The sequence below is a fragment of the Phyllostomus discolor genome, chromosome 1, assembly GCF_004126475.2.
Source record: "Phyllostomus discolor isolate MPI-MPIP mPhyDis1 chromosome 1, mPhyDis1.pri.v3, whole genome shotgun sequence".
Lineage (NCBI taxonomy): Eukaryota > Metazoa > Chordata > Mammalia > Chiroptera > Phyllostomidae > Phyllostomus > Phyllostomus discolor.
The window spans coordinates 98,660,119-98,672,495 of NC_040903.2; the positions used below are offsets into that span (position 1 = coordinate 98,660,119).

The following is a 12,377-nucleotide window of genomic DNA, read 5'->3' on the forward strand; positions in this document are numbered from 1 at the left end:
TATTTTTGGGGAAATAGTTAAGATAAAAAGTCAATTGTTACAAGCAGGAGACATGCATACCCAACAGTGACTGATGATAAATTACAGCAAGATTCAGCTCCTCCTGGTACGCAAGCAGCTAGACTCTCTGCAGAGACAATTCTGACAATTGCTATACAAACAAACCTTCAAAGATGAATTAAAACCCTCTTGGTGTCTACTGGAATATTGTTTAGAAAAAATATTTAATGAATCAACTGGAACAGCTTATCAGCATTGGCCTAGGGAGAATTATAATTAGTATAGCTGAATGCAGGAATGCCTCAAATGGAAGTGATAGGGAAGAATGCTCTAAATTGTGCCTTTCTGAACCAGTCAAAAGGAGATCTTGTGAATAATTGATGGTGACTTTCAATGACAACTGCTTATTGGCTGTATCTTGAAAATTCAAACCAAGAAGTAGCAGCTTCACTTCCTCCTAATCAGTGTAGAGACAATGGGCAATGTTTGGATCCTCAAGAAAGGAAACGCCAGAGCTGGGAGTATTTACTCTGGCTGTATGGAATATTCAGATATGATCAGACTCTTGAATAGATGTAATGCATCAAACAGAAGCAAAGGGAAGAGAACAACAGGTGAATATACTCTGCAGTGTCTTTGAGTACAGTGATTGAGGACTGAGCCCCAAACCCAACAGGATAGGAGTCAGGCTTAATCATGTACTAGTTGCAGGACCTTGGGCAGGATACTTCAGTTCACCTATCCAGGGGTTAGTTTACTCATCTTCAGAGTAAGAATCATAACAGTCAGCTCATAGATATTGTTAAATAATGTATAGAGTATAATTGATACAGTTCTTGGGATATAGTAAATGCTAAATAGTATCCAATATTATGTTATTATAATATTACTATTATTAGGCTTCAAAGTAAATTAGGTATTAAAATTAAGGTTAAATTTTTAAAATACCATGTTCATGAGACTTTTCTTCCTACAAATTGTACTTATGCTGCAAATGATGGTGGCTATAATCTGAATAATATTATTGAGAGATTTGTAAGATGATGATGCATTATCTTGTGTCATTTGTTATATAGGGAAGCAATGTGGCTCTATTGTATTCATAACACAATAGCAAAAGTCAAAGGAAATGCAGCCAAATTTAGCCAGTGTTTCAGTGTGTTCCACCCCTGGTATAAAATGGGATGTCAAAGGAAGTAGTTGATTTTGCAACCGGTTTATACTTATAGGAGAACTTTGCCTGAGTCCACTGCCTTCAGCTCTGTGCATGGACTTTACCTGCTCAGCTGTCCAATGAATGCCATCAGTTTTATGGCGTACAGAAGCAGAGGTGGCTTAATTAGCATGCATACCTGTGCACCCACTTCAAATTATGTTACTGGTTCTACATAAAGTAAGTATCTACCCCACACATGAAAGTAGGTCAATACATCTTTACTGCCCTGATATCTTTATTATCTTCACTGAGATAAAAATAAAGAACTGTTAATTTTTAACATTTAACCTATAAAAATTCTACTTATAGTAAATGAAGAATTAAGAAGCAATATTATCAGGGCATCATTATAAAAAAGAATCAGAACTGAGTTAATTATCAGGCTATTAGGCCCAACAATTATAAGCTCCTAACTGTAGGGATCCAGTTTGTTTGAAGCTGGCGATTGTGACTTAGCCCTGTAACAAAAGCTGACAGGAGCAAAGTGGTGGGCAGGAGCCAGACCCTCAAATCGGTTTTCCTATGGGAACCAGACCTAGAAAATGCATCCAGACCGTTATGGCTTGCTCTTGCTAAAACTCCCTCGTGCTGGTTTGCAACAGTAGGTGTTTATTGCCTATCTTCAAGGTAATTTTCAAAGCCTGTATGAATTTTCCCAAGGATGGAATGTAATCACCTCACCACCTTTCCCTCTGCATTTGTTATTTTCATTTCCTTGATTGTACCTAAAATGTAGATAGCAATATTCTATGTAATAGATAATAAGACCTGATAGAAATAATAAAAGCCTATCCAGGCAAGGGTCAGGATGCTCTCCCCTTGAGAGAAGTGGCCACAGGACTCTCATCTTAAGAGAGTCCCTGTACTGTCCCTTTTTCTCCACAGCACTTCTATAGTCTGTGTGCATTTTTTCTCACCTTCAGCCACAACATGCAGACTCTGCTGGCCAGAGTCTGCCACACCTAACATGCATTCTTCATGCTATATAAGTCTACAAGTTCTTATGTTCTATTAAGCCTTTTAACTCAATTAACTTTGAATTAATATTCAAAATTTTATACTTAACTGCATAGACCCACATATTTTTTGGTTTAAGAAAGAAAAAGATGCAGTTTGCCTGGCATGTGATTACACATCCTGTAGATTTAAATGAAACTCCTTTGTAATAGCCACAGGAAGAGCAAGAATTAACATAGTAGGAAAGAGAACAATTCATTATTTTGTCTAAAATTATTATCATAAGAACTCCTAGATATTAAAGTGCCACCTTTCTCTTAGAAACACATATATCTAAACAATTTGTTCTATGATTCCAGTGGGCAAGGTTAGTTCTCCTGGGTCAGATTAATTTAAAGGTAGTCATAAATAAATACAAAAATTTAAATACTCAACAGACAATTCAATTTTGTGTATTTTGTGACTTTAAGTACTATCAAAACTTTTAGAGATTAAATATGAGTTATGTTAGGATAATGATCACCCTTTTATAGTTGAAAAGCAATAAAATTGCTTTTTTATAGAAATCTACCCAGAAAAATTACAGAAATCTACCCAGACGGGTATAGAATGGAGCAGCGGATGCACGTGAGGGGGGCACTGCAGTTTCCTGTGGTGGGAATCAGTAGCTATTCTCTGCACTGTAGAAGGCTGTTCAATATTACTCGTGTACCGAACATGTTCATAAACCCTTCATATGGAGACTGTTAAGTAGTTTATATGCATTGCATTGGATTTCCTTTCTCCGAGGTTTATGCCCCTTCTTCAGTGTTTATAAACATCTGTTAATAGTACTGCTGCTCTCTCATTTTCCAACTTCAAAACCTGAGAATATTCTAGGTCTCTCCTTCCCCAAGTGCCAAGCACTGAGGCTGTGAACAGCTTATTTTTTTGTTTTACAATGATGCAGTCTACACCATATTTCCACCAATAAACTCAGTAAAACATCTATCACATTCCCATTACATAACAGGAAGACACAGTTTCTTCAGAGAGATGAATTTACTGAGGCCACAGGGAAACTTACTGAAACAACGAGGACCAGAACCATGGTTGGTTGAGCCTCAGATGATTAATTTTTCCACCTCCCTCTACTTCTGTTGTTTTATTTTCACAGCATTTCTCACAACTGTTTCAACTGCCTCTTCCTTTGATCTGTCTCCTATTGTTTTTGGCACTAATGCCCTGACTGGTATCTCTATTGTTTGCAGGCAGGCTATATACCACTGCTAGCTTCTTGCTTTTGAGGCCATTCTCACCTCCCTCAACCCTATGTTCCAAATTTTCAAAGACCACTTTTTTACAAAGTCATGTTTAAATGCCTTAAATGCCTTAGTGTTACAATGAGCATCCCCCTAAAATTAATATTTTGAAATCCTAACCCCCAAAGTTGATGACATTCAGAGCCAGGGCCTTGGGAGGTGCTTAGTGCATGAGGGTGGAGCCCTCATGACTGCAGTTAGCACCTTGATGAAAGAGACCCCACAGAGACCCCTCGCTGCTCTCACTATGTGAGGACACAGTGAGGAGTCACCAGCTGTGAGCCAAAAAGGGACCCTCACCAGAATATGACCAGGTTGGCACCTTGATCTTGGACCTCCTGGCCTCTAAAACTGTGAGAAATTTCTGTTGTTTATAAGCCACCCAGCCTGTGGTATTTTTTTTGACAGCCCAAATAAACTAAGATACTTAGCTGGGTACCCATGGCCTTCTGTAATCTACCAAATTCAATGCCTGCTTACCTACACATTCAATTTGTCAGCCATTCAACAGATGCTATTGAGTTGTTTTTGTATACCAGACATTTTGTCAGGTAATGCCAAAATGAATAAGATATAGTCTGGTCTTATTCATCAAGGAGCTTTCTTTAATTACCTATGCAGAGAAAAATGTTCCACACAGGTGAATTTGATTGTTTTATAAGTGTCTTATCGGAAAAAATTTTAAGAAACATGTGGACAAATATATATACTATAAGCACTTGTTTTATATTGATGACTAATTTATGTAAGATAGGATTCCTTGAAAAATTCAAGCAATATTTCAGTGATCTTTGAATTACTTAACTATTTACCCAAGTTCGAGTAAGTGCCTTTTCTATCTTATGGTCTTGCTAAACTGCACAGATCTACTAAGTACCATTTAAATAGAAAGAGAGAGTAAAACTTATTTTTTCACTGATAACTTACCAGGAGATAGAATGTTGTCATTGTCTGTGTTTCTTTGGGTTCGGCTAATGAGGAGAGTGGTAACATTCACTGTTGGTTTCTTAAGTGCATTGGGTTTCTTCAGCAATGACTTGACTTGCTTCTGAGACTTGAAAACATTTGCAAGACTAGACAATGATTGATTTATATACCAAGTTAAATTAGATAGAGCAATTTGAGTTTTTATTTCAATTACTGATTCTATAAATTCTGTCAGACCTTTCTGCAGAAGCTGAACATCTGGTCGAGAACCGTTTACCAACTTAGGTACGGTAGCGTTCAGTTTTGATACACGTGTGGAAGCATTATGACACACTGTTAAAGCTTCATAGAGAGTTTTGTTAAGCAAAGAGAAGTTAATTGAAAGATGAGTGGATTTTGTTTCCAGGGCCTTAAATCTAGAATTTAATACCCGCAGTTGGAGAGCCTGGTCTTTTTCGTTTGTTGCCACACTACCTGGTTTTAGTGAAGCGTAATATGGGGTGAGTGTCTTGGTCACTTTAGACTCGATGCCTTGCAACCGTGCTTCAAAACGTTTGGAAATCTTTGTGGCTGAGAGCACTTTCTCCTCCAAATGACTCATATTTTCCTGGTATTGTTTCACTTGGGAAGTGGTTTCATTGATAATTTCATAAATCTTTTGTAAATTGAACTGACTTAGTTTTTCTTCTTTAGGAATCTCTGCAAGGGCCTTGGCAACTTGCAAAACAAAGTTATATCTCTGATCGTCATTGACTAAAATCTGAATGGAATCATTCAAACGTTGGAACTGAGGAATAAATGTCAAAATAGCTTCCATATTTTGGGTACATTTATCTTTGGCCATGGGGTTGCACTTTATTGTACTTAAAGTCTCTTTTAACGCATAGTTATCTTGAATGAAATCAATGGCATTATTTATAATAGTCATTGTCTTATTTAGGCCATCTTCCAATTCTGAGGCATATTCATTGATACGTCTGTCTAAGATATCACTACGACTCTGTGCTTCATTTCTCAGTAAGTTGTATCTCTTTGTAAGCTCTTTGATAAGAAAATTTAGACTGTTGACAGCACTAGTCAGGCTTTCCACTTTTTTCCTTATAGCTGTTGCTTCTTTTGGTTGTTCATATGCCATTGTCTTTGTAAACGATGCTCCCTGCTCCAGCAAGGGTTGAAGGATCTCCATATCATGAGTCAAATCATTTAGCTGCTCATTCATTTTATCAATTTTATTGGCGATGGGAAAGAGAACCTCAGCCAATGTTTGGTTTAAAACTTGTAAATTCTCTTCTGTGTCCATAATTTGAAATTTAAAATCATTTCTGCATTTGGATAACATGTCTTCACATTCACCCCTAAAAAACTCTTTCTCCATTTCAAAAGTAATGGTGAGATTGTTAATCTTGCTCTCTTGGATGTGCAAATCATCAAACATTTGGAGCATCATCAAACCCTGCTTCTTTATATTCTCAGGCAGAGTAGACAGGTACTCGGTGACATTACTGCTAACTGATTCAGCAGCTGGAACGCTCTGATGTGATACTTGTTCTGTTGATTCTTCATGCACTTCCTTCATTTTAGAAAGACTCTTATTGAAGGATTCATAATACAGAACATTCCTCCAGTGTTCCTGTTCTAGAGCATCTTCTAAATGAGTCTGTTTTGCTTCTAGTTCTTTGATAGGCTTCTCACATGTAAAAGACATTTCTTGCCTTAGATTCACAATGTGATTTTTAAGATCTAGTATATCAGTCAAAGTGGGCCTATTTTCTTGCATTAAAATAGACTTTTGCTGGACTGCTATTGAGACCATGGATTCATTTACTTGTCGAATGACATGTTTGGTGTCTTCAAGGTCCTCTGATAGTCTCGACACATTCTGGAAGAGCTGTGCTATAGTCTCTTGCATGCCTTTTTGGAAAATTTTAAATTGTTGTCTAACTGTGTCCTTTACCAGATCATTAATGCTGTTGGATTTTAGATCTAGAGAAAGAAGTAATAAAAATAAACAATAAATGACATATGATTTTAATGATGTAAACTTTAGACATCTCTAAAAAAGATACATTTGAGGCCAAACACTAATAGCATATAGTAATAAAAATACTTCTGGACTACACTTATAAAATTTTTTAACATTTCTGCAGTCTATAGAAGGTGATCACTTTCTTAATTGATAAGTCTGAAGGGGGAAATCAGATGCAGTGCAGAATATACCAGAACCATAAAACTAAGTTTCTTTGGACAAAATACATGAGACAGCTACCACTGTCCTCAGCTAACAGGCTCTTGTGTGTGATGATTCTAAGTCTAGTTCTAGTCTTGTATGAAAAGTAATGACTTTGGGCTTTCTGCCTTAGTACATATTACCTGATGTTAGGTCATACTTGTGTTGCTAGGTTTCTAGTAATTAAATTTCTGAGTTTATGTTTTGAGGTTATAAAAACTAATAAATTGACTACAGAGAATAATTTTATAGATTCCCAAATGAGGAATAATATGAATAGTCACAATATTCAACAAGTTTATAATAATAGTAAATAATAATAATAGTAATAATAGGTTTAGAGATTAATAAATCAAATGAAAACAGAAATTCAAGCTATACATTGATTATTATAATATGACATTAATTCTTAACCAAAAGAGAAGAGGCCTCTGCCCACTACTGGAACACATAGTAGCATCTCCAGTATTAGAAAGCATGGACTGATCGCAGCCATGGATAGTTCTAAAAGTAGCATTAAAAAAAAAAAAAAGGAAATTAAAAAGAGCCTGTACTATTTAGAAGTGTTGAGAATAGGAAATGAGTATTTAAAAATTTTAAAAATCAAAGTAAAACTGAATGAAACAAAATATATGTTACAAAAAACAGAAAATGAGAAAAAATAAAACATATCCTTGAGGCATGTTTATAATACACATGAAGCACATACAAATGGAAGATACGTCCATTCTGACATGTAAGCAATGATACCAGCAACACAATACAAAGAATTTTAAACAATGAGGTCTGGACAGTGGGGTTTTATGAAATGAGTTATGGCTACTATGAAGCATATTCAAGAAAGATGATTATAGGGCTAAAATATAGAGTCTCTATGTATATAATTTGTTAGGGAGTCTCTAATAATACTTAGAATGCAAAAAAGACTTACAGAAAAATTATTATGAAAGAGAATTATACCAAATGAAATGTTGTATTGCTTGAGCACCTTGATATTATTTAATCTGGTACTAAGACAAAGCTGTAAATGTTTATATGGATAAATATTTTCCTGGAAATACTAGACCCTAAATATCAATGTTGGAAATCCTAGACCTTTAATCTTTAGGGTCTAGGATTTCCAACATTAAAAAATATTATCATGTATTTCTAAACCTAGTGAACACTGGAATAAATTTAAAAGGCAAAAAAAGTAACTAATCGATTTGAATATAATAGAAAATAAAACATGAAGCATGAAACAGCACTCAATAACACATAGCAGCAAAGCACTGAGGAAAGGCTAAATTAATTATAGAAGATTACATAGCCACAATTAAAGTAACTTCTACTGAAATAGTCCTAGCTTTTGTATTTAATAACATGAATAATTATACCAGAAAGCCTTTCTGAAGTATTTTTTTCTCCAAATTTTACTTAGCAGTTAACCAGTCACCCATTTGTAAAATGAACCTTGAGTACATTCTATATGCTACACATAAATTGAGATTTGGAGAATTTGATTTCTGACATCATAAATAAAATATATTAGCTCTACTGAGTGTAGGCAATTTTTAATAGCAAAGTTATTTTTATTGCACTTTCTACAGGACCATTTAATTATTTCCTGTTTGTTAACATTATCTTTAATTCTTATGACAACTTGATGAAATACAATGAAATATTTACAGTTAGAAATCAGACTTTCTTGAAAATTATAATCTTATCATTTTGGCTTTAAAATGATTTTCAAGATTGCAAAGGCAAAATAAAACTTAAGCATACTTGAATTAATGAATGAATTGTGGACAATAACAATAGGTGTTCAATTTCAGCAACTGAGAAATGATGTGATCTGAAAGTCCAAAAAGGAATGATAGTAGGGAAAAACACTATAAATAGGTAAAGATTAGTACAGAATCTTGATCAAAGTAATTAAGAAAGTAGTAAACAATGAAAATGAAAATTAGGACATCCTTTAGCTGTTATTTAATAAAAAAATATATTGGGTAAAGAGTAAGAACTATCTGAAAATAAATAAGATTATTAGCTTAAAAACTTGTTTCAGGGTAAGAAGCTTTTCAGGTAACATATCTGTAATTTATAACCAAAGAAAGGAACATCTGTGCCAGGATCAGGTTTTGCAAAAATACATAAAAGTGATTTATGTTAATAATTTAATGGGCATATCATATTAACCCTATTTGGTTCTCATGTGTTTCTTTTACTTTCTAAAAATGATATTGTATTTGGTCACTTAACAGATACACTTGATATTAGACACCTTGACCTGCCCCTTCTGTGGCTATGGTTTATAACCTATTCATAACATTCAAACACCTCTTAAGGAGTGGGGGCATTTGATTTTGAACACTTTCTAGGACTATTAGCAGATAAAACAGTGTTTCTCACCTCAGAATTAGACTAACCAAGAGAAGAGGTTGTGGTTTTGCTAGGCAAGCACAGTGCCTGGAAGAGTGAGTTTAGTTTTTGTTGCCTGTACCAACATTCATTAACTATAAGCCCTCTGATTCTCATAATTGGTTATGCTCAGTACACAATTAACGCATCCTAATGAGGAAGGAATTTTGTTGCTTTATAAGTGTATACTTTTTTTCTGTGTTGCTGTTGTATTTTTGTTAGTAGGTTTACAAGAAGCAGGTGACAGGCCTAATTCTCTCAGGTTATGCTGTGTCTTTTTGACTTCCTGCTCATGCTATCACTTCAGGAAAAATGTATTTCTCTCTTATGCTTGTCATCAGTAAGTTTTAGCCATAGGGAACATGCCAGAAATGTAGGACAGGGTCTTTCTCTCCATGGCTTGCTTACTAATACCAACTATTTACATGATTAAAAACAATCATGGCTGATTCTATACTGGTAGATGATATGGAAATAGAAAATGCCAACTTTTAAATATCTTACCTGTAAACCACAGGTGAAAATAGAAAAAAAAGTTGTGAGTGACAGAAATGGAGTTGTACAGTCAGTATTTGTTATGTATAGAACAAAGTGAAAGGGACCAATAATCCTGAAACTTCAAAACAAACAACAAACCCAGTGAACTGAGAAGTTCCTAGTAGCCAAGATACTTTATTAGTATATCCATGCTTTACCTGAACCCACTCTGGCTAATTAATTCCTCCTGATTAATCTTCAATTAGTTGAGACGGTTTCTCTTCAAAAAAGCCTTCCCTGGTCTCCTGACACTGGATTTGTTGAAATTATCAATCAGATCCATTGTACCCTGTGCTTAGCGCGACCACAGCAATTACTCACTATCTACAGATATCTATGGGGGGCAGAATTATGCTGCCCTGTCCAAGATGTCCACACCTAATTCCCTAGACTGGTGAATATGTTATCTCATAATAGTTGGCAAACAGGCCTTATGAGATGTGATTAAGGTTAAGAACTGTGAGATGAGGAGATCAGTCTGAATTACACAGGTGAGCCAATGTAATCCTTTGTGTCCTTAAAAGAGGAAAGGGAAGGCAGAAGAGTGGGTCTGAGGGATGGTAGAAGGACTCAACAGTTGTTGCAGGCTTTTGAAGGTGCAGAAAGAAGTCCATGAGCCAAGAAATGTAGTGGTCTCTAGAAGCTGAGAACAAACGTCAGTCCTACTACTGCGAGAAAATGAATTCTGACAACTTGAATTAGCAGGGTACAGATTGTCGCATTGAACCCCCAGAAAGGAACACAACCTGCTGCTTTAAAAGCACAAAATTAATTTAGTGGGTTGTCTTTTTGTTGATGGTTTCCATTGCTGTGCAAAAAACATTTTAGTTTGATGCAGTCCCATTTGTTTATTTTTTCCCTTTCCTGAGGAGACTCCTAGATAGAGAGCAGACTGATAGTTCTTGTGGAGGAGGTGAGTTGGGGCATGGAGGGATAGAGCAAAAAATGAAAAGGGCTTGTGGACAGGGACAACAGTGTGGTGGTTGCAGGGGGAGGGCATGGGTGGAGGTAGCAGAGGGTGTATGGGGGATAAATGGTAATGGAAAAAATACAATAAAAATAATAGCTGTTAAAAAATAAAAGCACAAAATTCAGGCAAAGCTGATTCACATTGATAAAGGAATTATTATTTCTCTGACCTGAGATATTTTAGAATATGTTTTATTGATTATACTCCAGGAGCTAAATATTATATCTTCATCAATATTACTGAGACAGCCATGAATCTAGCTATCATGTTAATCATCCCTTAATCTCATCTGTATCCTGAACTGGAAATGACAATAAAAATAAATTAAATATGGCTCATAGTCATGTTTCTTTTAAATATAAAGGAATACCAGTCAGTTAAGCTATAACTAGGTACATAACATCAATAAATCAGATGAAATATTTAGTCAAAGATCTGACTATATAGTGAAAAATATTTAGTTTTTTAAATTATTTTGGAAACTAAGTTATTAAAAATCTTATTTAAAAATGTATATCAAATTAATATACCACCCAATCTAAAGCAAAGTTACCTAAGTGATAAAAGGTAAATGAGTTATTTGCCTTTTGTCTGAACTGAATGAATGATTTACTTGGTTTTACTTTTACCTTTTAGAAAAGATTGAAATTCCCTGCCTTTATTTTCATTGATTTTCTCTTCTAGGGAGGAGAATGTGCTCCTTACATCCGTCACAGCCAAAGAAATATCGTCAATCTTGTTCTGCAAAAGGGTCAGTTTCATTGCTTGGTGGTTCATTTGGTCAGTCATTTTTTGTGCCACTGCTGTATGTGGAGAAAGAGAAAATTGGAAACATTAAAAAGACATATTTAAAACCTTTCAAATATTATGATAGGTTTAAAGGTAATTCAAACAAATAATGTTTGCACTATATATTTAAAAGTATAGGCTATATGCACTTAGCAAATGGCAACCAGAATTTTATACTATTTAGGGGTAGAAATTTGTAAGAAAGTTGTATAATAGTTTAGAGTTCTAATATTTTTTAACTAAAATAGCTTAGTTTTAAAATCTTTTTTTCTCAGTAGATGAAGACATTCAGGGTCAGAAAATAAAAATAACTCAACTGAAAATAACTTGCTTGAGGTTGCAGAGCTAAGGCCTCACCACCTGCCTTTGGAGCCAGTGTGCCTGTATTGAGTATGTTTAGCTGTGTACTTGCACATATGTGGTTGTATCTATACTCCGAGACCTTCGTCCTTTCCTGAGGTATTCTTTAATAGAAGATAGATCTCAGTTTAAATAACTGTATATAGCAATGATACGTTTAATGCCTTTTGAAGTGCACTTCAATAATTTAAGGATGATTTATGATATTTGATGAAGATACTGAATTTCCCTTAAGAAATTCGAGTATAGTTTCTAAGCTATATTCACCTACATTCTTAAAGAGAGCCCCTTAAGTCACATTTCTTAATTTGATTGCATGATTTTGTATGGCTACTCCAAATACAGTGAAGATGTTTTATCAGTAAACAAACTATGTTTCTAAGAGATAAAATGAAGCCTAAAAGAAATGGTATTTATGACTAGAAATATGAGAACATATGTAATAGGACAGTTTGGGATCAACAAAAGGTTCTTGTTGGTTCTTAGTCACAATTCTTCTCTCCAGTCAGTGATCACTGTCCCTTAGTGATCTCCATCAGCCAGCAGAAGAAGCCGTCTAGCTCTCTTAAAAGAATCAAGGCATTCCTTCCATGTCAAGTGTCTCCCATGATTGCACTCTTTGGAGGATAAAAGTTTGAATTTACTTTGGAAACCTATGATTTCCTAGTAGCAGCATTTGTATTCTGTGTCTGC

General features: G+C 35.0%; 1 protein-coding gene across 1 annotated transcript in view; it reads right to left on the minus strand.

Moving 5' to 3' along the window:
- MMRN1 (multimerin 1) overlaps positions 1-12,377 on the minus strand; it is a 64,179-nt gene that overhangs the window by 14,375 nt on the left and 37,427 nt on the right. The window contains exons 5-6 of the mRNA XM_036026447.1: positions 11,165-11,338; positions 4,402-6,384 (exon numbers count right to left, since the gene is read on the minus strand). Of these exons, the coding sequence (XP_035882340.1) occupies positions 4,402-6,384; positions 11,165-11,338 (2,157 nt within the window). The remainder of the gene's footprint in view (positions 1-4,401; positions 6,385-11,164; positions 11,339-12,377) is intronic.